The sequence below is a fragment of the Hydra vulgaris genome, chromosome 05 (assembly GCF_038396675.1).
Source record: "Hydra vulgaris chromosome 05, alternate assembly HydraT2T_AEP".
Taxonomy (NCBI): domain Eukaryota; kingdom Metazoa; phylum Cnidaria; class Hydrozoa; order Anthoathecata; family Hydridae; genus Hydra; species Hydra vulgaris.
In genome coordinates, this window is record NC_088924.1 from 8,314,280 (window position 1) to 8,341,323 (window position 27,044).

The 27,044-nt window shown below is 28.3% G+C and overlaps 1 protein-coding gene across 2 annotated transcripts in view; it reads left to right on the forward strand.

Moving 5' to 3' along the window:
- Window positions 1-27,044, forward strand: part of LOC136071832 (tissue alpha-L-fucosidase-like) — an 89,050-nt gene that overhangs the window by 21,456 nt on the left and 40,550 nt on the right. For both annotated transcript variants that reach the window (XM_065797284.1, XM_065797285.1), the window contains exons 2-5: window positions 1,315-1,467; window positions 1,554-1,692; window positions 12,755-12,861; window positions 16,286-16,413. In XM_065797284.1, the coding sequence (XP_065653356.1) occupies window positions 1,315-1,467; window positions 1,554-1,692; window positions 12,755-12,861; window positions 16,286-16,413 (527 nt within the window). The remainder of the gene's footprint in view (window positions 1-1,314; window positions 1,468-1,553; window positions 1,693-12,754; window positions 12,862-16,285; window positions 16,414-27,044) is intronic.

Here is a 27,044-nt window from a genome sequence, read left to right on the forward strand (position 1 = left end):
CCCATACCCACCCCAATACCGCATTGCTTTTAGGTTTCCCCGCACTGTTTTAGCAAGCAAAATTAATATATGTCGTACATACCGAATATCTCTTGCACACATTTCTACAATAGAATCAGTTAGTTCAGTTTTATCTTGTGATGAAATTTTTTCTCTGTTTGATGATTGGCCTATTCCAGAAAAAAATCCAGGCATACTTAAAAGACTACTAGTCCTATCATCATCTTTATGTCTAATGCAGACTTTTATGTAAGCCTTTAAGTCACTAGTGCCGTCACAAGATTTCCACTTTAAAAGTTTAAAACGTTGTGTTTAAAACGCAAATAAAAACAAATAGCTTTGTCTATAATAATAATAATAATGTCTAAAATAAATAAATACTAATATAAATAATATGTATATATATATATATATATATATATATATATATATATATATATATATATATATATATATATATATATATATATATATATATATATATACATCATGATAAATAAACAATTTTTATACTAAACAAATACTAAAAATTAAACAAATCAAAAACTTTATGGAAAAGTGAACTTATAAAACAAAGAAATAAGGTTTTAGAAATGACGCTTCAAATGTAAATAATTATATTAAAAAAAACTTTATAAAAAAATGTTATTTTACTATATAAAATAATTATCATAAAAATGACACCGCCATTTTTTTTTTTTTTTCGTCTATATTTCTTCTAACTATTCTTAAACCTATTTTTACTCTATTTATACTTAAATTATATTTTTATCTTAGGCTGAACAGCTCAACTTGTTTATTGAAAAAAATAAACTTAGTTTAAACATCTTTAGTAAGCATATTTAAAAAACTTTTTATACATAAACGAGCTTCAGTACCTTTGTAGGGTTTCTAAAACTTAACTTGAAATATTTTACTGATTTATTATCTTTTTCAAGATATATACTTTAAAATATCGTTAAAAAAAAAAAATGGTTTACACAAATAATCATTGACAACATTTATGCAAATCGCTGGCCAACTAAAATATATTTCAGTTAAAAAATAAACTAAAACCCAAAAGTTATTTAGTTTTAACAATTGTTATTGCTGTATTTTTTCTACAATAGAGCACACATACTTTTCAGACATAATATTTTTGTTCGCCTAATTTTTTTTTTTTGGAGGTATAACCCAGTGGGCACAGGACCTAAATAAGACGTCTTTTGAATGTTCAAAAGACGTCCAAAACGTTCAAAAGACGTTCAAAAGACGTCTTTTTTACATCTTGTGCCCACTGGGAACTAGAAAATATTGTCTTAAATATTTTTTAAGGAAGATCTTCAAAATTTGAACCCCGTTGGGAATCTTTGGATCGAAGAAAACTTCCGAAATGGTACAACGATGCTAAGTTTGGAATATTTATTCACTGGGGTGTATATTCAGTAACTGCGTTTAAATCGGAATGGTTTTGGTGGTATTGGAAAGGTTGGTTTAAAGGGTGATGTAAATTAAAATTTATATCTTTTAGTAATTTAGAAATCTAAAACTTTCAAAAATGCTTTCTTTTCTAGGAAAAAATGATAAGGAATATAATGATTACATGCGTAATAACTTTCCATCGCAATCGTATCAAGACTTAGCATCTCAACTGACTGGAAGTAGCTTTAATGCAAATGAATGGGCTGAGTTAGTTGAAGATTCTGGTGCCAAGTAAGTACATTGTATTAAGTAACCCTTTTATACTACTTAAGTACAGTGGAAATAATCTTTTATACTATACATGTATGTTTCCAATAAATTTTTTAATCTTAAATTATTTTATGTTGTGTAAAAATCAATTTCTACAATAAATAAAAAGATAAAAATTTATTAAAATACGTGTAAATGGGTACCCGGGCACTCGTCAACACCGGGGTACCCCCATTTGTTACTACTTGTGTAGCATTATCAAATGAACGGTAACCAATTTTTGATATGTTTAAAATTCATTTTATTAACTTTTTAATTTGAAAATCAGTAATCCTAATATTACAATTAAACAATATTAACTTGGTATAAGAAAGAAAATGCTGTTGTTAAAAATTTCATAAGTTACGTTTCGTGTATTACTCGTGATTAAAATTTATTACACGGAAGTAAAAAGTAGCTGAAGCAAAAGTATCAAACTCCATCAGAGCTAAAATGGAAGCTATTGCTATGCCAGTATTGAGAAAAATATTGAACTAGAAACAGACAAACTGACGTCAAAGCAAGCTTAGAATCAGTTAGAAGCGTGCTTACCAAGATGTGTTTGATTATTTGGCATACCTGTGCACAAACAACGAAGAGTTTAGAAAAGTGGGTAATCTTGCCTTTTACTTTTTGGAAATGTTTTTGACTGTCAAAGGAAACATCTTGGAGCTTCGGGGAGATAACAACAAACGTTGTCTAAAACTTTCAATTGTAAAGCGCAAGTACATGTGTATACCTGCAACTTCAGTGCCATCATGATGCCTTTTCTTGACTTCTAAAAATTTTTTTTCAATCGACGGTGTCCATCTTTGGAACCCAAAACAGTGGTAACGCAGTTATTTTTAAACAGTTATTGGAACTTTTTTAACCTGAATTCTTACAGTAAATAAAATTTTGATATATGGGAAGTAGGGGCATAACCGCATATGGAGACACTTCCGTTTTTTAACATTTCCCATTGAAAAATGTTATCTAATATGGCAAAAACATACCACGCGTTGGTAAAACAACTTCCTTCATTTCGCCTATGTTAAAGAGAGTGCCTGTTACGTTTCTGAGAAGTTGTGCATAATAATGCTTATTTTGATAAAAATATTATATTTATACCATATTTTTCCTGACCTTTCTTTTGATGATTAAGCAATATTTAATTTAAGTGTTAATAATATGTGCTATCAGCGTTATTTCATCAAGTGAAAACCATTTTGGGTATTAACATAACCTAATAAGCAAGCTATGAAACTGTATTTTTTATAAAAACTGTTCCAGGGGACAGAACCGCATCGACGCACAGGAGGCACAACCGCATACTTTTGATATTTATCAAAGTTAGGTAATTACGAATATCAGTAATTACAATCGTCACACTTAAATATGTTTATTTATAACACTTGAATAGAAGTAGTTTTGTTTGAGATATTGGAAATTAGATTTCGCATTTTTTTATTTAATTTGTATATATATATATATACATATATGTATATATATATATATATATATATATATATATATATATATATATATATATATATATATATATATATATATATATATATATATATATATACATGTATATATATATATATTAAAATATATATGTATATATATATATATACATATATATATATATATATATATATATATATATATATATATATATATATATATATATATATATATATATATATATATATATATATATATATATATATATATATATATATCAAAAAACTCAGGCTGTAAATACAAAGAATTTTAACACAGTATGCAAATAATCTGAGCTGTTTGAATGGTAAAAAAATGTACCACGAAAAGCGTATTCCTAACGAATTTTGTGAGGGTGTGGTTGCGCCTCCCAATAGGGGCGAAACTGTTTTTTTTTCACGTGTATTTTTTGTGTAATAACATTTTTAAAAACCGTTTTATTTTTTTCTAACTGCAGGAATTTAGAACTAAATAATATGGTTATTGAAATAAACTGCAAAAAAATAATCCGAAGGTTACGTAAAAAAAAGCACTCTAAAAATAAGCTACAACTGTATGCCAATAATGAAATCAATACAAAATTCAAACTATAGTAGATTTAAGCAAAAATTCAACCATTACCAATAGTTGTTATCTCAAAAAAAAATTGGGTGGTTATGCCCCCACTTCCCCTATGAAAGTCAAAATAGTTTACATTGTTGAAAGAAAAATTCTTATCGATTGTATATTAGTAAAGCCTTTAAAATATATATAGTTTTAATGTTACCCGTGCAACCGCCCGTTAATTCAATAGATTCTCCAGTAGGTATTTCTTCTGATAAAGGTATCTTTGCAAGTAAAGATAACTTTAATAAATAGTTATCACTTTATTAAATAGATAAAAAAAAAAAATTAATTTTGGTTAAACTGACCAAGTATAGATTGGGAGTGAACATGTTTGACTATTTTTTTCTTTTGCACGTAAGATATTCCGTTAAAAAGTTTTCAAAATATTTATGAAAAAAATTTTTTATAGAATCATAAAAAAATAAAAGGTAAATATAAATGGAAACAGCAGGAGGACATTAGGAAAAAGCCTGAAAAATGATTATGTGAAAAGTTTACTTAAGTCGGAGTTGAGCCACACACGTACAGATTTACAGCACAAGGCTTTCACCAATCGGGTTATAAAAGAAGAATAAAATAAAGTTTATGCTTTTAATGATAACAGCTCCGTTCTAACTTGAGACATCTTTTTATTGTAGAACTTTATGTTTCTAGTTCATTTGTAGGTTAATCCAAGACCGAAAATTTAATTGATGGAATTTTTTTAGCTGCTTGTAGAATTATGCAGTTTCTGCATAATTGTTACACTGCATTGACATGTTCTTGTTATTTTTGACAATGAGTGACCTACAGTAGCGTGAAAAAGTAACCGGACAAGAGCATAACTTGAGATAACTTTTGAATAAAAAATCCAATTTCTTTCAAATTTTCACTGATCTGTCAAAAAATTGATTACAAATCTAAAAACAAATGAATTTTTACTAAGTCTTAGCAATCTAATCTTAAAAGTTCATTTAATTAAAATATGCGCGTGCAAAAGTATCCGGACAGAAATAAAAAAACTTGAATTAGATTTTTTTTTTAAACATTTTTAAAATTAAAAATGCTTTATTTTAAAGTAAATTGCTTTAGTACTTCGTTGGGAAGTCCTTAGCATTGATTACTGCTTGAGAGTGACAAGGCATTGAGTCCACCAGCTTTATAATCACAATAATTTTAATTTTTTCCCATTCTTGTTTCAGAGTATTCAATAAATCACATTTACTTGTTGGTTTTCGACCTGAAATTTATCGATCAATGAGCTTACATTGACATTCAATAGAATTAAGGTCAGGACTTTGCTAAGGCTATTCGATTAATAGAATTTCTTTGGTTTTGAAAAAGTTTTTTACAAGGGTTGAAGTGCTTTGGGTCATTGTCCGGCTAAAACATCCTTCCTCGAGCCCTGGAAAATGCTCCACGCATTGTGTAATCATGTTTTTTTTTAAATTAGATTGCTTTGACTTTGAAATTGGACTTTTTATTCAAAAGTTATCTCAAGTTATGCTTTTGTCCGGTTACTTTTGCACAAATAGCTCTTTCACATGCTTTTTTATATACTTGCATAGCATTGGCAGTTTAGCGTTTAAAAGTTTAGTAGAAGTTTAATGTTTTAGTGAAGTATAATGTTTAAAAGTTAAGTAGAATATTTCAGATTTTCTTTAGGAGTTAGATAGTTTAGTCACATCTTAACACCACGACTTTCAATCGTGCTATTTGGCAAGTTTGAAGAAACAAAAGCAAGTGGAAGAACTGCATTAAAGGCTAGCTAAGCCTCACTTTGTAACGGCCACTTCTTTACCTCTGTGAGACCCATTGTGGTTTTGCTGGAGCTTTTTTGCAACTGTAACTCAGATCAATAAATTCTATTCAACCGAGTATGTCTGACAGAAGCAAGAAAGCACTTTTTTAAGCAAAATATTCAGGTTCCTTTTCGGCTGCCATTTAATTGATCAATTTTTTTAAATATCATTTTTAATAATAATTAAATAATGCGATAACGAACATGAAGTTTTATTAATTTACATTACTCGATGCAGCAACACGCGGAGTGTTGCTGCATCGAGTATCTTTTAGCCTGACTTGCAACGGAGTGCTGCTACATCGACTGACAAATAGCCTGACTTGCATCGGAGTGATGCTACATCGACTGAGGGTTTGGTTTGGGCAGGCATTCTATCAAATAATTATTAAAGAAAAAAAAAATTTCTGGTCTTCAAAATTAAAAAAACCTAAAACTGACATTTTATGGTAAAAACTTAAAAACAACCATGCAGTAGTATATATATATATATATATATATATATATATATATATATATATATATATATATATATATATATATATATATATATATATATATATATATATATATATATATATATATATATATATATATATATATATATATATATATATATATATATATATATAATATATATATATATATATAAATATATATATATATATATATGATATATATATATATATATATATATATATATATATATATATATCTCCTTCATTCTTTAAGATGCATTATTCCACATGCTCTATTTTTAAAACTAACTCGTCACAAGTCGCACAAGTGTCTTTCCTTGGGTATCCAAACCCTATATTAAAGTCCTTAACAAACACTCTGCGATAAGTTTCGTAAGTTATCTCTATGTCAGGATGTGTTTCTCGGAAGAGGGCGTGGATTTTGCTGACATTAAGTTCTGCTGAAAGATACAGCTTTCTAGTTTTGCCAAGCGCATAGTGAGAATGTCTTCCACGAAAGCTTGATATGTGTGCTCGGATAGCTGCTGTCACAAGGTCAGGAAACCTGCGTGGCCTATTCTTATGTCGCCCTCTGGTATCTTTAGGAGGACACCCTATTGTATAAAAAACCCATTTTTAAGTGTGAGTAATAGAAACGGATAAGTTGATTGGAAGGAGGGAGTGGGGTGTGGGTGGTAAGAGTTGCACATTTTTGTTTAACTGTTGTCCTGTTGTTACTAAATAAACAAATTTCTTACAAGTTTGTACAATACAAGTTTTTTTGTCACAAATCAAAATTTTGGTAGCAAAAGAATCTCTTTCTCTGCCCTTCCCATTTAATTAAGAATAGTCCACACTTACTCAAAAAAAAACATAATTAATCCTCATAGGTTCCACCACGCAGAACTCGTACATGATAAGAATAGCTAAATTCATGGAACTGGGCTTCCCCTTCACGATGAGTAGGTCTTCTCTTCAACACTTTCTTTGTCGTAATAAGAGAAGATAGGAATGAGTCTTGTTCGTCTTTTGAAGGGTAAGCATTGAATGCTTTAATAAGAGCTGCTCTGTCTTCAAGATTTGTTTTTTCGAAGCACTGCAAAAATGTGCACTGGCAGTTATTGCCAATTGTGTGGTTTGAAAGTCGAGCTTTTTTCGCCTTATCTTTTTTAGAACCTAATGATTTTCTTTTCTTTGGCTTGTCCGCCAGTTGTGGAAATTCAGATGCATCCGCCATTTCAAAAGGTTTGTTTATAATTTTGTCGATTCTGATTGGTTTAGCGTGCTTTACAGCGAGCAAAGTGATCGTTCTTCCAGCGGACAGTTAAACTTGAAAGCTGTATATCTGTGTAATTTGATTGGTTTTCTGGTTATATAGTCAATTATTATATAGTTTAGCTGCAGACGAATATAACAGAGGCAAAAAACCAAAAAATGCAAAAATGCAGCTTGATCGTTTTTCCAGTGTGGTCTTCATATATATATATATATATATATATATATATATATATATATATATATATATATATATATATATATATATATATATATATATATATATATATATATATATATATATATATATATATATATATATATATATATATATATATATATATATATATATATGTATATATATTTATATATATATAATAAAATTATTTATTTTATATTTTGGGTTTACTTCTAAAATAACCCAACCCTCCATAAATATAAAAAAATATCAGGTGAGGGCAAGGTTTAGGGTAACGAAGGAGGGTTACAGAGTTAAAACAAGGGTCAGGTTGTTAAATTAACCCCAAACTTTGACCCTAAACTTCAAATAAATATTTTTTTATATGTGGAACAGTGCGTCACACCAAACAAACCTATTTGAAATGTTTCAACCTTCATTTAGAAGTAATTGTCACAAGGACAAAAAAACAAACAAATAAATTGCGCCCCCCTCCTGCCAATAACTTTTTAAATAAATGATTTTGAAGAAATTGAAAAAAAAAAAAGATCCTCAAAACTATTCTGAGGTAGTGCTGAATCACTCCCATCCCCCTATATAATTTTTGTTCCGACGGGCCTGTATTAGGTTTTTATAATTTTTACATCTTGGAATGTTAAAAAGTTAAAATATTTCAAGATTCAAATTGACTTATACCACTGTATAATTTTTTGAATAGATTACTATCAGGTTTATCTGAAATGACAGTTGCTTTATTTGCGATATATGTTGTTTGTCAAAAAAATTAATTCGTAAAAGATATATTTTTTTCAAAGAAGTTTTTTAACAATAGAATTAAAATTTAAAAATATTTTTTTTAATATTTGTGATGACGTTTTTATTTAATTGGTTAAAATTTTTGCGTTTACGGTTTTTCTTTTGTTGTTGTATTATATGGTGGACAAGCGGAATGTTGGAAGGTTTGTGATTTAATCTAGAATTTATGAATGCTTTATTATATATAAGAAAAACCTTTTAAGTGCGTCTCTGCCAGAGAAACTTCCAATGCATCTCAGTCTAAAAAAGTGATTTATTTTTTTTGTATTAAGTGGGTGATTCAATTAGGCGCGTATTTAGTTCAAAGTATTATCAGGTTTGCAATATGGTTGACAAGATTAGTTGCAATGATTGAAATATGCATTGAGCTAACAGTTTTTATGCTACACTGTATAGATAATAATTACGCGACATTTTAATTTTTTTTTAACTGTCATCTCGTCGTTTCAATATAACTTAAACAGTATTTGTAGCAAAAAAAACTTATACAGTGTTTGTTATAATTAAATAAAACTTGAATAAGAATATATATTCCTAATAGTTTCTTAAACCTCTGCGCTATCAAATGCTTCCATAGAAACATTGATTAGAGCGACAAGCTGTAGTCTTTTTTAAAATTGAGATGTTGTTCCGCAAAACTGATTTATGGTCCTTTAACCTTTAAAACAATTAAAAGAAGCATAAATGTTAGTTTCGTTAAAATCAACATAATTTTTTAATATGTGTTCACATTCATTGTTTTTCTACTTAAATAATTACTTAACTTTAGTTATTAGTTAAGTCTGCGCGTTTAACACTTATTTAAGGCACAATTTTCTTTCTTATAGAAAAAAAGATTTTACATTCAAACTTTTATTTTCTTAAAACTCATTAACGGGGCGAGGATTTCCATAAGCTACGGATGATCTAAGAAAAAAATTTTATAAAAGTTTAGTAGAAACTAATTAAAGAAAAATATGATTAAACCCATGCCTGTTTTTTAAAGAAGTTTACAATTTTGGAATAAGATATTATAAAGTATTAAGTATTTATAAAGTATTCTGGAAAATCTTTAAAAGTGTCTATAATAAGGACAAATCTGTTATTCCATCATTTTACCTCGCCTAAAGACAAAGCTGAGTTGTTTGTTAAAAACTTTTCATAAATCTTATATCGAGAGCATAATTTTTGAGATAAAACACGAGATTTTGTGACCTGAAATTAGCGGGCTTCGGCGTCAGGCAAAACCTTTTTATATTTATTGAGTTTCTTGAAGATTATTAATGTAAATTAAAAAAAGTAAAGAGCCAAAGATAGAACCTTGAGGAACCCCGAAGTTACAAAAAATGGATAAGAGTTGCTGTCCATTGAAAACAATTTTTATACTACGATTGATAAAGAAGAATTTAATAGTCTTAAAGATTTAACCTAATACACCGTAAGAAGAGAGCTTATGGAGAAGGCTATCAAGCCAAACTTTATCAAAGGCTTCAGAAATGTCGAGAGCGATAGCCCCAACATCTCTATATCTATCTAATGCACGATAAAACATATCGGTTATTACCATTAACAAATCAACAGTTAAAAAGGAAATTGAAATCCATATTGATAATCAGAAAGTAATTTATTAGATTCAAGATGAAAGAATAATTAGTTTTGATAATAGTAAATATACTGTTGTCAAATGATACCTTTTCTCTTTTAGACAATGTGCAAAAACAAATTGTGAACACAGTTGAACCTGCTTGAGCAGCCAACCTTTGACCATTGTCACATTGTCCTAATGTTGCCTCTCTTTCTTTTTTCTATAAACAGTATGATGGGTGCAGCTATAAAGAGCTAACGCCCCTTGCGACATCTACTAAGACTCATTCTTGTGTTATTCGTCACTCAAATAAGTCTTATCCTTTTACTGTGACTGTTCCTAGGTAGTCATAAAATTTTTTATTTGTTTGCATTTTTTTGCGAACATAAGTTCTTTGTATTTGCTCCTTTCATCTTATTTTCCTGATTTATATAATTTATAATCTTAAAAATCGTCTATTAATCGTTATTTTGCTTTTAAAACTTCTTCTTTTCTTTTCCAGTAACGACAAACTCTAATAGTGTTGCTTGTAACCTTGTTGGAAGTGAATATGTTTCAAAATATTATATATATATATATATATATATATATATATATATATATATATATATATATATATATATATATATATATATATATATATATATATATATATATATATATATATATATATATATATATATATATATATATATGTAATTTATGTGAGTGTATTTTAAAAATAGAGTACTCAATGTTTTTAAAGAACAGACCAATAATAAAATAGTAAAAAACACTTATCTAACTTTTTTGTTCAATTTTAAGTTTCGCCATTGCTTGATCATCAGGAAGAGTTCCTCACCATTGCTGGATCATCAGGAAGAGTTCAGGAAGAGGAACTCCTCCTGATGATCCAGCTATGGTGAAACTTAAAGTTGAAGAAAAAAGTTAGATAAGTGTTTTTTACTAATTTATATATATATATATATATATATATATATATATATATATATATATATATATATATATATATATATATATATATATATAAAATATATATAGATTAGGGTGATATGAGCTCCTTAAACAAAAATTGGAATATTTTCAAAAGAAATTATGCTAGATTCAAAATTTTTGCGAATAAACAATTTTTAGGGGTTCCTACTCATGATCCTTTTAGGTATTTGGGCACCCGAAATTTTCTCTAAAAAAAACAGAGGTTTTAAAAAAGTAGAAAGAGTGCATATATTACCAAGACCACTTGGTAATATGAGCACTTTAAATTAGCTCAAAAGAATAACATTAAATGAGTAAAAAAATATTAATCTGATAATTAGAACTAATTTTTGAACACAATAATTCAATATTAATTAAACTTATCATTAAAAGATCAAATTTAAAACCACATTTTGTTGAAACAATACTACTATGTTTTCCGTAAAAAAAAATAACGTCGTCAAAAAAATGTATCCCATTTCAGGTTTATCAGCTTCTTGAGAAAAAGTCTTTTCTACAGCTGGGCAAGTTGTCACTTAAACCGAACCATTCTTAACAGCAACAGTGTGGAAAGTCTACATTACAAAGAACTATCATAAAGTTCAAAAAAAAACTAAAATTATAAGTTAATTAAAATTACTAAACTGCAATAACAAAACAAAAAAAATGTACAAAAGTTATTAAAAACTGTATATTGTATTGCACGCAAAGGATGGGCATTGTGTAAAATTTTAAAGATTTGCTTAGCTACATAAATAAATCTAGGTGATACAGACATTGAAGAGCGTTTATTTCAAGATCTCCAATCTGCTGGAAAAAGTGAAAATGTTTGTTTATAAAAAACATGCTGGAAAAACCGGAAAATACTTTTTTTTGCATTATTGAATCAATGATGCACAAGAATACACTTTTCTCCGTTTTTTTAGCGTGATTTCAAAAAGCAGCCCTTTTTAGACCTTTCTAAGTTATTCCAGATGAGTGAACAGTCTGAATTAACCTCTTCGAAAATGTATCTTATGCATAGATAAAATCTGATGACAGCTTTATCAAATGTCTAAGCGGCCTTCAAAAGATAGTTTAAACGCGCATATAAATGCTGTTGATTTTAGTCTTTTATCAGACGACCTCTCTCAGCCTAATTTGGATTGCAACAACAACCCAATTACAAACTATAATAACCCATCTACAAGATACTTTGCGCAAATAATATTGCAGCATAACTTGATTTGAAGAAAAGAATAAAAAATGGCTGCAAAGTGATGTTCCTGAATATAATAACTATCGGAATACCAATTAAGACAAACTTTGATGACTACTCTACTGAGACCAAAAAACATAAAGTTTTTAACTATAAAAGTTTAGAACTTTTAAATTTAAAGTACAGAAAAATATTTAGTATTGCTAAAATATTATAATTTTGACAATTCTTTGTTTTTATTCAAAAACAATTAAAAATACTACTGTTTTTAGACTTTAAAGTAGGTATTTTCAAAGAAAAACACCAGGTAATTTGAGCCTGCTCATATTACACAAAAATGGCATCTTTAAATAAAGTTAAAACTAAATGTTTCTATGCATTGTTTTTCAAACATATATGGCTTGGATATTTAGCTTTCAACAGCGTTTAATTAGATGAATGCTGATAACAACAGCGTTTTAATTAGATGAATGCTTCTAATTACTGCATATAACTTTACGTTAATTGTACTGATTCCTGTTATCACCACATAAAGTCAATTCAAACCATACAAAGCAACTTGAACTTCACTGCTTACACCTAAGAAAGCTTTAAGTATGCTTATATTACTAAGGTGCTCATATTACCCTAATCTACCCTATATATTTATTCAACATATTTAATCTTAATTTTATTAACATGGGAAAATTACTTTTTACTTGTTCAGGTATTTTGTGTTTACAAGTAAGCACCATGAAGGATTTACGCACTGGAAATCAGATGAGTCATGGAATTGGAATTCTGTAGATCTGGGTCCTAAAATAGATGTTTTAGGTCTTTCATTGTTTATTTGTTATTTTAAAATAAACATTAAATTTTATTTATTTATAGTATTATAAGTTTTATATTTATTTATATTATATATTTATTTATATTACTATAATTGAAATTAATTATTTTCTTTGATTAAATTTAATTAATTTAAAATCGGTTGTCGAATAAGTTTCACAAAGAGCAACTATCTAAATTTAACATAAGGTAAGATTTTACGAATGAAAAGTTACTTTAAAATTTTAAAACTTTTGAAAAAGATAAATTAAGACAATATGGTAAAAATCATGGTTTTTATGTCACTTTTTTTAAAATATGGAACATGTCGCATCTTTGGATCACATTGGTGATAGCTATTATTCTTAATTATAGCTATGATCTATAATTATGAGATATAATAGTCATAGCTATTATGCATATTGTTATGATTGGTCACGGCTTTGCATTAACTTTCTCATCAGATCCTCTCTCTCCGGATCTCTGGATGAAAAAATCTCTAGATTATTTCATAATTCTTTATTGTGTTTCCTTTAAACACCATTTTATTGAAACATTTTCCTCCTTGATCCTTATTGATCTTCTTCTTCCTAAAAGTGCGCTCTTTTCAATGTTAATTTTGATGAAATTGACTAAGTTCTTTCTTATTTTAAGCCAATATTATTGTTATTGCCAACTTAAATACTCATTGTATGACTAATCTCTAGTAACGCTAATTCTGTTGGCCCTTGAAACTAAAATTTTTTAAATCTTTTTTAAATCTCATACTCAAACAGTTAACTTTATGACTCCTTACGACATTGCCCAATAATGTTTACCGTATGTAAACTAATACTGTAAATATTGTTGCGCCTAAACTGCACCAATGTTTTTACTGTTCGGATTGTTTGATCAAAATTTTGGAAAATATTGTACATTATTTTAAAATAACGAAAAAAAAAAATAGTGAATTTATAAAAATAGTGAACTAATAATAAACTTAAGTCAAAACACAGTGCATGCATTTTATGGCACAATAATTTTAACTGAAATTTTATTTAATTTCTTTTTGAAGATAATTTGATATGGGGATTTAAGGAGTAAAAATAAAAGCACAAAGTTGTATTTTTACCTTGGTTTGCGTACCCATCTATATAATTAAAGATCTAATTAGATGATAAAATAAAAAGCTTCTAGCTACTTGGGGCTTGATCTTAGTTATTAGCCACTTGCTTAAAACAAATACAGCATTCTCTATTTATCGAAAAAACAGTATAACTAATTTAGGCATACAGCAGTACCATAAACTTGCAATTAAAAAATTGTCAAATTTACTTAGAAAATTAGGTACAAAAATATAATGGAGAATGATCAGTTCTATTTACAACGAACCTAGTTTAATAAAATATCTTTTTATCAAACTACACTCAATAATATAAAAACATACTTAATTTATACTCTTATATAAACATACTAATTTATATTCAATAATAATTTTAAAAAATTCTAAAAAGAAAAAAAGCTATACAAAAAAATCAAAAGAAAAACATTATTGTCTAATAGTTGTCTATCTTGAATTTTCAAAAAGTTTGCTTATTGGGGTGCTAAGATTTAAAACCTATAAAATATAGCTACACATTATTCTGTTTCAAAGCTTAGTTAAGAAATCATTTTTTGTAACATCTATTTTATTTATGATCTAACTATTTTCAAACCTTCAGAGGACGCACATTGGTGAAAGTTTTTAACTGACCTGTTTACATATTTATGAAATATTTCATCAACAAATATTTTATAATAATGATGATAATAGTAATAACATCAATAATTGCTGTCCTCAATACTCTCAAAAGAGCTGTCTTCAATACTCTCAAAATTAATTAACAAGTACTTAATTAAAACTGGTTTTCCTGCCTGACGGAATATCGAAGACCATATATACAATCCACTACGTTTCCATCTGCTACGATTGCATCTGCCAAGATTGCCTCTTTTTATCGTGTTTTTCTTTTTTTAACTTATGATTCTGTTTTTTATATTTATACATTTTTAATTTGTAGTTGTATCGATAGGTTTTTTGAAAGTTGGGCTGGTTTTTCAGGTATTGCTATTCTAAATGAAGTTAGATCTGCTCTAGCTGGTAAAACAAAACTCTATTTAATCGTAGTAAAGTTGGTTTGTTTTTTAATCTAAATTGAGTTTTATTTAATATTTGTAGCATTTATTGCTTCATTAACCAAACTCAATAAGCCGTGGCGCAATAGTTTAAGTTCTGGCACAGAACTCCTTTCCTCATTTGAATTTTACTTTTCCTCATTTGATACTGGAGATAAATTTCGCCCAATAATAGATATTGGTAAGGAAGCAGGTTTTAACTTTCTAGTTAAATGCTCCTTCCCGGTGCTCTGTGATAAGACTGTAAGAACTTCTGAGAGCACTTCAATAACTACAATAAAAATCGCGGACGATTTATCATTTCGCAAAGTTGCATCCTATTGTTATGGAAAGCTGCATCGTTTTACTGCGATTAACTTTATATATATACCTAGTCGTGCTACTAATCAAAGCCTGAAGGCCCACGTTTACACACAAAAACTTGAACCTGAAGTGGTCTAAAACTGTTACACAAGAGAAAAGCATCTTTACTAACTGAGTAAGCCACTACTCATAAAAAATATTGTTAAAATGCTATAACAGAATTCAGCTCAGAGCATTATGGTATGCTTTTCCTTAACAGAAAAATTACATAAACATATTTCTTTGTAAATCTTAACTATTATTCTTGTATATATTCTGTCATTAGTTTTTCTATCTTTTCCTTATTTTAGCTGAGTTTTCCTATCTTTTCCTTATTTTCCTATCTTTTCCTTATTTAAGATATGGTACCCTAGGAGGGGTAGTGTAAAAATCTCAAACCTTATGTTTAAGGAGCTAAAAAGATATTTAGAGAGCTTATAAAAAAATTTAAGTCAATGGAAAGGCATATGAGTTATCTAAAATAATTTTTTTAAACAAATTTCCTAAAAGATTTAGATTTTAAATAGGATAAACTACCTATTGTCACTTTTAGTGGTGAGAAGTCACAATTGATTTTTAACTTATTAAGTTAGTAATATATATATATATATATATATATATATATATATATATATATATATATATATATATATATATATATATATATATATATATATATATATATATATATATATATATATAGATATATATATACATATATATACACATATATATATATATATAAATATATATATATATATATATATAAATATATATATATATGAATATATATATATATATTTATAGTTATATATATATATATATATATTTATATATATATATGTATATATTTATATATATATATATATATATATATATATATATATATATATATATATATATATATATCTATTTATATTTTTAAATGTTTTAGATGAGTTAATGACTGCTTTCAAAAAAACTAATGTCAAATTTGGTTTGTACTACTCATTATATGAATGGTTTAACCCATGGTACAACCAAGATAAAAATAATAAATTTAAAACTCAAGAATTTGTTAAGGTAAGACAAGAAGTGAAAAAATAGTTTATGTTTAAAATGAATTATTAGATTTTTTTTTTCTGATTTTATGATATTCAAAGTAACAAAGCGAGTTATTTTAGTATATGTAAATTATTTTTAGTAAATTACTCACAGTATGACTTTAATTAACCAAACAACACACACACACACAAACACACACATATATATAATTTTATATATATATATATATATATATATATATATATATATATATATATATATATATATATATATATATATATACATTGATGTAGAACACGCTGAGGCTCGGGGGATCGAGCCCTATTCGGAAATTTTTTGCTATGGTTTAACCCAGAAGTACTTTTTTTCTTGCGTTTAGAATTGATAACTTCGGCAGTATTACTAATATATAGTTAATATTAGTATTATCTTTATCGTTTTATTTAAAAAATTGAAATTTTTTAAATAAAACGATAAAGATAATACTAATTTAGAAGAAATTTTTTAACTGTTTAACAGTACCTTGACTTTTAAGTAATAGTTTTTCAGTTATCCAATTAAGAAGATTAGTGAGTACTTTTCGAGCAAAGAAAATTATATTGAAACAGTTGCATCTTTTTCTGAATCTGAAAGTGCTATTAACTTCCAAGATAATACTCGTAACAGTTTATCATTTGTTCAGTTAGATGTTGCAACTGATTCAACTAGTGTCGTTGAGTCACCGTCTTTTACAGAGCAACCTAGACCTTTTTGTTCAAGACAGTCATCATGTCCATCAAAAAAAGGAAGAAAATTTCAACAAAGCTAGAATGAAAAGCATAAATGGGTTTTACATGACTGCGAGAAAGAAAAAGTTTTTTGTTGCGCCTGCACAATTTTACTCAAATAAAAACAACCTTAACCTCGTAGTTCAAGAAAAAATGATTTGTACGAAGCTTTTATTTTAAACGGATTTTCTAATTGGAAAAAAGCGTTACAAATTTTGCTTCTCACGAGCAGTCTGAAGTCTATATGGCGTCTGTTAGTATGATTGCCTCAGCAACACTGGAATCAACCGTTATCCAGCAGCTTAATCACCACTAAAAGAAAAAAATGATGGATAATCGCACGGCTTTATTTAAAATATTTACAACTCTTCTTTATTTGGTAACTCCTCAATTTCGTTTAATAAAAATTTAGATTAACTATCATTCATTAAATTTGTGTACTGGATAACTAAATGTCTCTTCTAAATATATAAGGGAACGAAACCCTTATCATTCGTGGAAAGGTTGAAAATATTCTAAACTTTAGCTTGGTACTCAAATTATAAGTATAAGGGAATCACAAATCTATAGTTTGATAGCTGAGGAACCAACAGATATGTCCGCGAACGAACAAGTTTTGATCTGCATTCGGCTTGTTATTGAAAAATTTAAGATTTAGGAGCTTTTAATGGGATTTTCCAAACCAAAAACCTTGTTTTTGGTTTGGAAAATCCCATTAAAAGCTCCTAAATCTTAAATTTTGCGCAACTTTGTTAAACTGTTTGATGAAAGTTTTGAGTCAATTTAGCCTGTTGACTTTTGAGTCCCGGAATTGTCGGGGCCAATGCTTTAACGGATCGTTCATCACATCTGAAGTATCTACAGATTGCAGACTTTAATGAGGGGATAATAAGAGAGGGCAATTTACGTGTACTGCCGGGCTCAAAATCTTAACTTGGTACGCAAGATTCTGTTGAAAAGCAAAAAAAGATCATTAATATAATGAATTTAGTAAATTGTTGATCACATATCCTCGTGAATCTTTAAAACGCCTTGCATATTTCAATAAATTTTGAAATGTAGAAGATATAGTTAGCGGAGCATCACTGCGGCCATTTTGCCCCACTCGATGATTCCTCATAAAACCATCCATTATATCTATTACGAGTAATTATTCCATCAGATAGTTAAAGGATTTTGAAAAGCATTCTGATAATTCAGCCAAAAATAAGTCAGAAGCAGAGGGTTATCTAGAATCATTTGATAAGATTGACACATTTTCAACTTGAAAATTTTGCGCATGATCTTTACAATAATTTAGGATACTAATACAGAACTCTAGGTAAATACAATTTTCTTTCATAATGTTTTTTTTTTCTATTATTTTAAGCAAATTATCATATTAAACTTTTATTGAAAAACATTTTAGTCATGCAATTTAATTTTTTTAAAGCAAAAAATAAACACGCTTAAAATATTTAAGGCCCGCGTTGATATTTGTTTCAAAGTTTTATGGGATGCAACCGTTGTAGCAGTAGAATGTAGTTAATTGGCAAACGACAGATACCATGTAAAAGTAAAACTATTTCACTATTTACTGAAAGTGGAGTTTCATACTTTGCTACGACTCCAGAGGACCACTACCGCCAGCTTTACTATGCATCTCTAGACTGTGTCATAACGGGATTCGCGACCCGTTTCTAACCAAATTAGACCACTGAGCATTTAGAAAATGTTGAAAAATTTATCATTGCTCAGTGCTTGGATGTAGGATGTGTTGAAGTTTTTTACAAAGATAACTTTGAAGATTATAGAAGGCAAAAACGGTATCGCGATACATTTGTGGATCGTGTTAAATTCAAGAATATTCAACTAAACGATTTTGAATCAGTTTTGAGCAAGTTTGTTAACCATGATGATTTCCTTTTTCAAGTAAAAAAAAGCGTGAACGCTTTTTTTCTTGTCTTTGTAGGCTAAAAATTTATTTGCGTTCTACAATGTCTCAAGAGCAATTGAATCATCTCGTTCTTTAAAAATGCCACCGCGATTTTTCCTACACTGTTGATCTTGATTATTTGATCGATGAGTTTGTAATACGTGCCTCCAAACGTATGAACATATTTTACTTATGCTCATGGAAAAGACTTGTTATTTCTTATTATAAAAAAAAATTAAAACTCTACGGGAGAACTAAAACTCTACGCCTATATATATATATATATATATATATATATATATATATATATATATATATATATATATATGTATATATATATATGTATATATATATATATGTATATATATAAATGTATATATATATATATATATATATATATATATATATATATATATATATATATATATATATATATATAAATATTAGAGTTGGTCATATTTTTTAAATTTATTGTCACTAATATAAAAAGTTGCTATAATACAGCAGAGAAAATAGAATTAGCCTCACCTTTATTTTTCGTTCTAATTTAACAAAAATGGCAATGAAATAATTATTAAATCTACCCTATTTCTTATTATCTTCTACTACAATTAAAAAGTTTATGTTTAATTAATTACAAGTGGAAAAAAAATAAAAAGTATTCAGTTTCTGGAGAAAATAGAATTAACCTCATTTACGTTATATACCAGAAAATACAGAAAATATTTTGTTTTACGCTCATTTAATATTTAGTATTGCTTCCTGAACTTTTAATGGTTTCAAATATGCGACTTTACATACTAGTCACAAGACTTTGTATAGTTTCTATAGATATTTTATTCCAAGCTTCTCTGATACGAGTTTTCAGCTCCAATGCGAATTCATATTGCTTATCATTTTCATAAACCTTTCTAGAAAGTATTCCTTACAGATTTCTAATTGGGTCAAGACCTGGACTGCATCTCTAAACCAAGCTTTTGTAAGCTTTGAGTTATGGATAGCAGCATTGTCTTGTTAAAAAGTGAAACTTTCACCCATCGGTTCTTTACCATGTTCGAGTAAAATAATTTTTAATAAGTCAATGTAGTCCTGTGAATTCATTTTTGTTGAAATCCATGCCAGTTGTTGTTTTCCAGCAAAGAAAAAAGCCCCCCAAACCATAACAGTTCCACCACCAAAGTTACGACTCATTCGAGTTTCTTTTTCTTTTCGAAGATCGTGCCAGTACTATTGATAGCCATCAGGACCATCTAGATTGAACTTTTTTTCATCACCAAATAGAACTTGATACCACTCTTCCTGCGAAGACATATGTTCTTTTGCAAATTGTAATCTAACTTCTTTATGACGAACATTAAACTTTGGTCTTGGTTTACGCTTTTCCAAACTGTGTTGGATCTTTCTCACACGTTGAACAGTTACTGATAATTTTATATCAACACAAATTTGAGATGTAGTCATGTGCTGAGCAGCAGTACGACGTACAATAACTTGTTTAGTACGATTATCAATTTTACGTTTGCCACGACTTTCCTTATAAGCTCCATAACTAAGGCTAATATTGAAGTAATTATTAACCACTTTTGTTGATCTTTTAATTTTCTTTTTAATTTCCCGATTAGATAAGTCTGTATTTTTACATGCTTTGATTACCGCTAATACTTCATTCGTTAAACGCTTACCGCGTCCCTTTCAAATTCAGGTATCAAAAACCAAATGTTAAAAACTTTATAAGCCATAATTTCACAGTCTTTGTTTAACTTACAAATAATAATAAAAAACACAAATAAGTCACAAATGCGTATCACCAGATCAAAATATACAAGTAAACTGAAAATAATTATTGATGAGGTTAATTCTATTTGCTACCGCAAATATTAAGTATTATACATTTTATGGTTTTATAAAATGTACCGCAATTTAATTATGTTATATTATAATCTAAAAAGTAGTTGTTTGTAATAATAATTATATAAGTGCGGATAAAAAAGATGCACCGCACAAATTTGCATAGAGATTTACAAAATATTGGGTAAGTACATGGTGACTCTATTTTCTCCACTGTATAAAAATAATAAGAAAACGATGAAAATTCGAGCTTCCTTCAACATTTTAGAGGGCAACTTTTGTTTAAACTTTTTAAATAATGCTTTTCTACGTAGTTCGAATTCGCCAATTCTTGAAATAGAATAACTTTATTTAATTAACTGCTCCCTTACTTAACATTGACCTTATTTTTGAATTAATTTTTAATTTATCGATCACTGTTCTATTGTTGCAGATTGGTGAATTATAATCGTACAAGTTAGATAAAGAAGCGTGTTAAAATACAAGCATTTTTTTAAAGGTTACTTTTAAGGGTTATTTTAATGACTATTGTAGGTAAAGAGTTGTCATGGGAGTTTTAAGTTGTATATATATATAAGATTTTGGGCGGGGTTGCCGACGATTTTATATATTGGTATTCTCAAAAGTTTAGATAAATTGGTTACTGATACAAAATGATTGAGGAAATATGTTGATGAAAATAGATATATTATTCTACGTTTCAGTGCTAACTTGGTTCGTTTAGTAAAGTATTTGAAATTAGTCTATGCAAATGTGTTAATTGTGGTATCAGGAACTGGTCGAACTGCCATTATTTCATCAAAGTTCCTTTTAAGGATTGGGAGTTTGATCAAAAGAGTAATTGTAAAATGTACATTGGCCAAGTTGACCAAAAAAAAACAGAACAACTCCAAAAGCAGAAATTTCGTAAAGAACAGGAAATTCAGATGGAAAAAAGAATACCGAAATATACCGAGCCTCGTCGATGACAATAATTTTTTCTGCAAGAACGATAAAGAAAGCAGTTGTTGTGATGATAACGAGGAATATGAAGAGGCTACTGATTCAAAAGACAGCTCAAATAGTGGACATGATCCCAAATATCGCTATGTATTTCAGTATAAAGAACTCTGTCAAATAATGGAATAAACAGGAGTAATCAACCGAGATGCATGCAAAATTATTAATGCTTGCTTGAAAGATATATTATTGAATTCACCACAGTAAAAATTAGATCAAGCTGCCAAGAATGATACTATTTTTTCAGCCATGTAAACATGGGCTGGAAAATGGTATCATTCGTTTACTTGAATTTCGTATAAGCAAACCTCTTCAATGATGTATTTGTTTGCATCATTTAAATGAGCTTCCTCTCAGAGAAACTTTCTCTGAACTGGATAGTAGTACTATCCGGTCCTACTGTATTTAAAGGCATTCTTGATGAACAACTATCTTTTGATGTTCATTTTCTTCCGATAGTTGACTTTGCCAATGTAAATGGAATACTCATTGAAATGTCTGATAACGTCATTCATGATTACAGTAAAGATCAAAAATACTTACTTAAAACATGCAATGCTGTTATCCAAGAATTCTAACATTTTTATGTAGAAACGAAGAATTATTTCACAAATACTCCTCCCGGAAATCTCAATCATGCCAGATGGCTTACATCTGCTAATCCCCTGCTTCGTTTATACATGTCGACCGTAAAACCCACAAGTCTAATAAAAAACAGTTAATTATATCATCAAAGCTTACTGTTTTTATTGGTTTTTAATCAAGAAAAATTGAAAATGTGTTGAAGGAGTATGGAATTTTTTCATGTTTATGAAATATATTTGAATTCTTAATCATCCTGATACAATAACAAACGCCCAGAAAGTATTGCAAAGAAACTGTTATTTCGCTAATCCTGAAAGTATTTTATTGTCAGCGAAGACAAAAAAAAAGCGGTCAATGCAACAAAGAAAATCATTGCATGTTGAAGAAAAGAGAATACTGATGGGGTACATGTTTTCTCTCTACAAAAAAAATCTCTCAATTTCCATGCTTTCTCATATTTAGAAATGATCCACTGGTCAAATGTTAACATCTCTCCTCGTCCAATTTTATCTGAAGTGAATAATGAAGATCTCTTAATCAATGTTACAAACGGCACTCTTCAAGTTTCTGATATTCTATGCCATTTTTAAAATGTTGAACGTCTAGTCAAAGAAATTTCTAGAGTATTCAGGATCGTCACAACCTGTGAAAAACGTTATGGAATGCTTGTTCCGCTTCAAACTTGAAATTTAAATATCCAAAATTCGACAGTAAAAAAGACTTTATATAAGGATTTTGCATTTTCACATTCTTTTTTAGTATACAAATGTAGCATTTATTCTTTACATGATGTTTTTACTTATTTTCAGGTGATATGTAGGCGAATAACTGTTGATCTCACTCCCATATAATAACATAAGCAAAAGGTGCGCCCTTTAAACTAAATTCAAAAAGACTAATATTTTTCAGTCAGTCATAATACATGGTATAACAACTTTTCCCACTAGTAACGATGCAAAAATCAGAAAAATTAAAAATATGACCCACCCTAATATATATGAATGCATGTACATAATTTTAAGATGTATTCTACAAAATAGAGTGCTCAAAGTTTTTAAAAGAACGGAACAGTAATAAATTAGTAAAAAATCAATTAACATAAACTTATTTCATTTAGCACTGTGTTTCATCAATAAGGGCTCATCAGAAAGATTTCTGATAAGTCTTTAATGATCAAACACAGTTTCAAATGAAAAAAACTTTTACTAATTTATATATATGTATACAGTGCTTTTTTCCTCCTAGAACGCACCGGAACGCCGTTCCGGCACCTTTTTTTAAAACATATAACATTTTTTGATTATATAAACTTTTTCCTGTATTATTATATAATGAAATTAGTTCATTTTTAAATATTAAAATGTTTTGCAGAATAAAAAACATTACAGCGCTGCGTTTCAAAATCTTTTGTTTATTAGGCCTTCTTAAAAATTTGCTCGAGAAGAATTTACTTTATTTTTTTCTTTTTTTTATGAACTGTTTGTTTTTCCGATTATTAATCCCACAACCATATGCGTTTTTAGATAGTCGGTAAAATGCGAACTGCGAACCGGTAAAATGCGATATTTTTTTGCAAATAAAAACATATTTAATGACCACTACACTTATAATATTTAAAAAAATGTTTGCTAGTCAACTTTTTAATTTAAATTAAATATAGTTTAATTTGATATATTTTATTCAAATTAGAAATTTCTTGAGGACCTGAAGATCTTTGTATGTGGCTGCGGAAATAAAAATAGTTTTCTTATATAGTTTTACATGATCAACAATACTAATAGCTTTATTGAATGCCTAGGGTTGGACAAAATAGTAGAATTATGGATAAGTCTCTTCTACGAATTTCTTTGGCTTATCGCTCCAGGTAATTTGTTTAAGGATATAGCTTCTTTAAGAGGTCTTATGGCACAGGACATCCAGCTTTATACACTTTTAAAAAATAAGTCATATCTTTTAACGACTTCAATTTGATTTCGTCTTTTGTCGATGGATTATGACGCAAAAGGGTTTGTCTAATAGATTTAGCTGTTTGTATTTCCTTATTTTTTTCTTGCTTTCCTTGTTGATTGTTGCTTTGACTGTTAATTTATTGTGCTATTAATAGACGCGTTACTAACTCATGTCTTCTTCAAGGCGTCAGTTTTATTTTTCCTATACTTCAAACTGGTGATCAACTACTTGTAGTACTCCTATTAGAACAGCGGAGAGTGGATTTATATATAGAACATAGTTAGCACTTTTCAAAAATGTATACCATTTATAAGTTTTTTTTTTTCTCCTCAGCAACATAAATGCTAGAGATCCAACGAATAGTGATTTTTGCGGATTACCAAATATTTGGCTTCGGCTGAGACACCGAATACTCGGAAGTCAAATATTCGGCGACACTTTGTTACTTTGAGAATTTAGACGCACTTCGTTAAATTTCATTAGTTAACTACACTGTTAGCGTTTTATTTTATTTGTGACTTGGTTGTGTCACAGAATCCATTATTTATTGACGGTTAAATCAAATTTATTAGCTATAATATTGATAAAAGTAACATACTCTTCAAACCATTCAAACAGTATTCAAAAATAAATCCGCTCAGGTATATTTTGCATTTCTGAGGTAATTTCAGAAGATGCTATAGATACTTATAGCACAAAGAAGTCCAAACTTTATTGTCAATTATTGTTCAATGTCAATTATATGGTTGCATTTTTTATTGATGCACGTTCCAAAACTAAATTCTTGGGATTAGTTAAAACGCAACGACCAAAACAAACAAAATATTTTAAATTCTCTGTGAAAGATTGAGATGTGTGACACACATCACAATCTTTTTCAGTGATAAAAGGCTGTAAAAGGCTGCTCTACACCGATTAACCATTGTTTGTGTCTAGTAGTACTGGTGATGGTTTATCTCCATTTCGTGAGAAAAGAAATGCAAATGAAACAATCAAATCAATTTTTTCAGAAAATATGCACATATATGAAGATTTGGAAAAGAAATGTCTAATTGTAAATGAAATTAGTTTTTATATAAAACTGTTTGCTTAAATTAGAAATAAAACCCTAATAGGTGGTGGTCAGCAAACGCAAAATACTATCCAAATTATCCAATATTATATTAATTTATTTATATTAATTTATTTATATTAAATTATTTAAATAAAATTATCCAATATTATCCAAATTATATTAATTTGAATAAGCATATTGTATTAATATGGATAAAACTTATATTAATTTTATACAAAAAGGAATTTCTTAGATTAGCATGTCGATACTACTAATTACCCAAACTACATGTCAAGACAACCTGACAGAACCAATAATACGCATACAGTTAGGAAATCCCGAATTCAATAAAATAGCGGTCAACTGCAGATTTGAATTCTTTAACTATTTTAGCGTTTAATGCACTTTGAGGTCTGTTATTCCACATTTGGTTGATCAAGTTTGGGTAGCAAACCCGAGGTGTGAGCGAACGTAAGTAGTATAAAACGACTTCCAGAACGATGGATCGCTACTTTCAAATGTTTTTTTTAAATTATCGAGTATTCAATTAGCAGCTGCTGCTAAACCTTCAACCTGTTTTTTTTGTTTAAGATTATCGGAAATCAAAACTCCGAGATTTCTCTATAAAGCGGTTAATGCAATTTTTTGATGTTGTCCATGGTCACTATATCCAGATATAAAATAACTTGCGTTAGACTTTATTTTGATGCAATTAAATGAGATGACTTTGCATTTTTTAAATTTAATTTTACACGCTACCTTTTACAACATAGGACTGTATTATTGACTTTTTTGTAAAAGAATATCCTCTGACGTCATAATAACTCCGATTATCTTACTATCGTCAGCATAGAGTTTTATAAATTGGCAGCTAGGTAATCATTGACGTAGAGAATAGATGAAATTGTCTAGTATAAAACCCTGAGGTACACCGCTTGCAACGTCTTTTCATTCAAATATAGAATCACCCTATAATCTTCTTTGCTTCCTGTTTCGAGCCACTCTTTGATCCATGCAATAAATTGACATAGTAAGCCATGCGCTCTTATTTTATGAATATGTCGCGACGAGTTACATTATCAAACTTATTTTTCAATTCAGTGTACGCTATTTCGACTTGACAATTTTCTTTTATGGCTTTTGTAATAATGTCCAGAGTTTCAAGTAAATTGTAGTACAGTCTTTTTTTAAAATAAAACCGTGTTGAGATTTCGAGACAATATTGTTTTCATCACGGTATTTTATAATTGCTTTATATATTATAAGTGTTTCTCGTATAAGAAAAAATTATTTAATGAAATCATTGCCATTTTTATAAATACTTGCTTTGTTTAATTTAATTGAGACGAGGCGTTACTTTAATCTATTTTTACTATTATTTATTATTAATTTATTAAATGCTACGGTGATTTTATTTCTATTTAAAAGAAATAAAATACAACAAATAAGATGAAAGAAAAATAAAGAAACATATAACACTTAAATATACTGTAAACCCATAGCAATTCTAATCTCTCCTAATGAAGGTGCA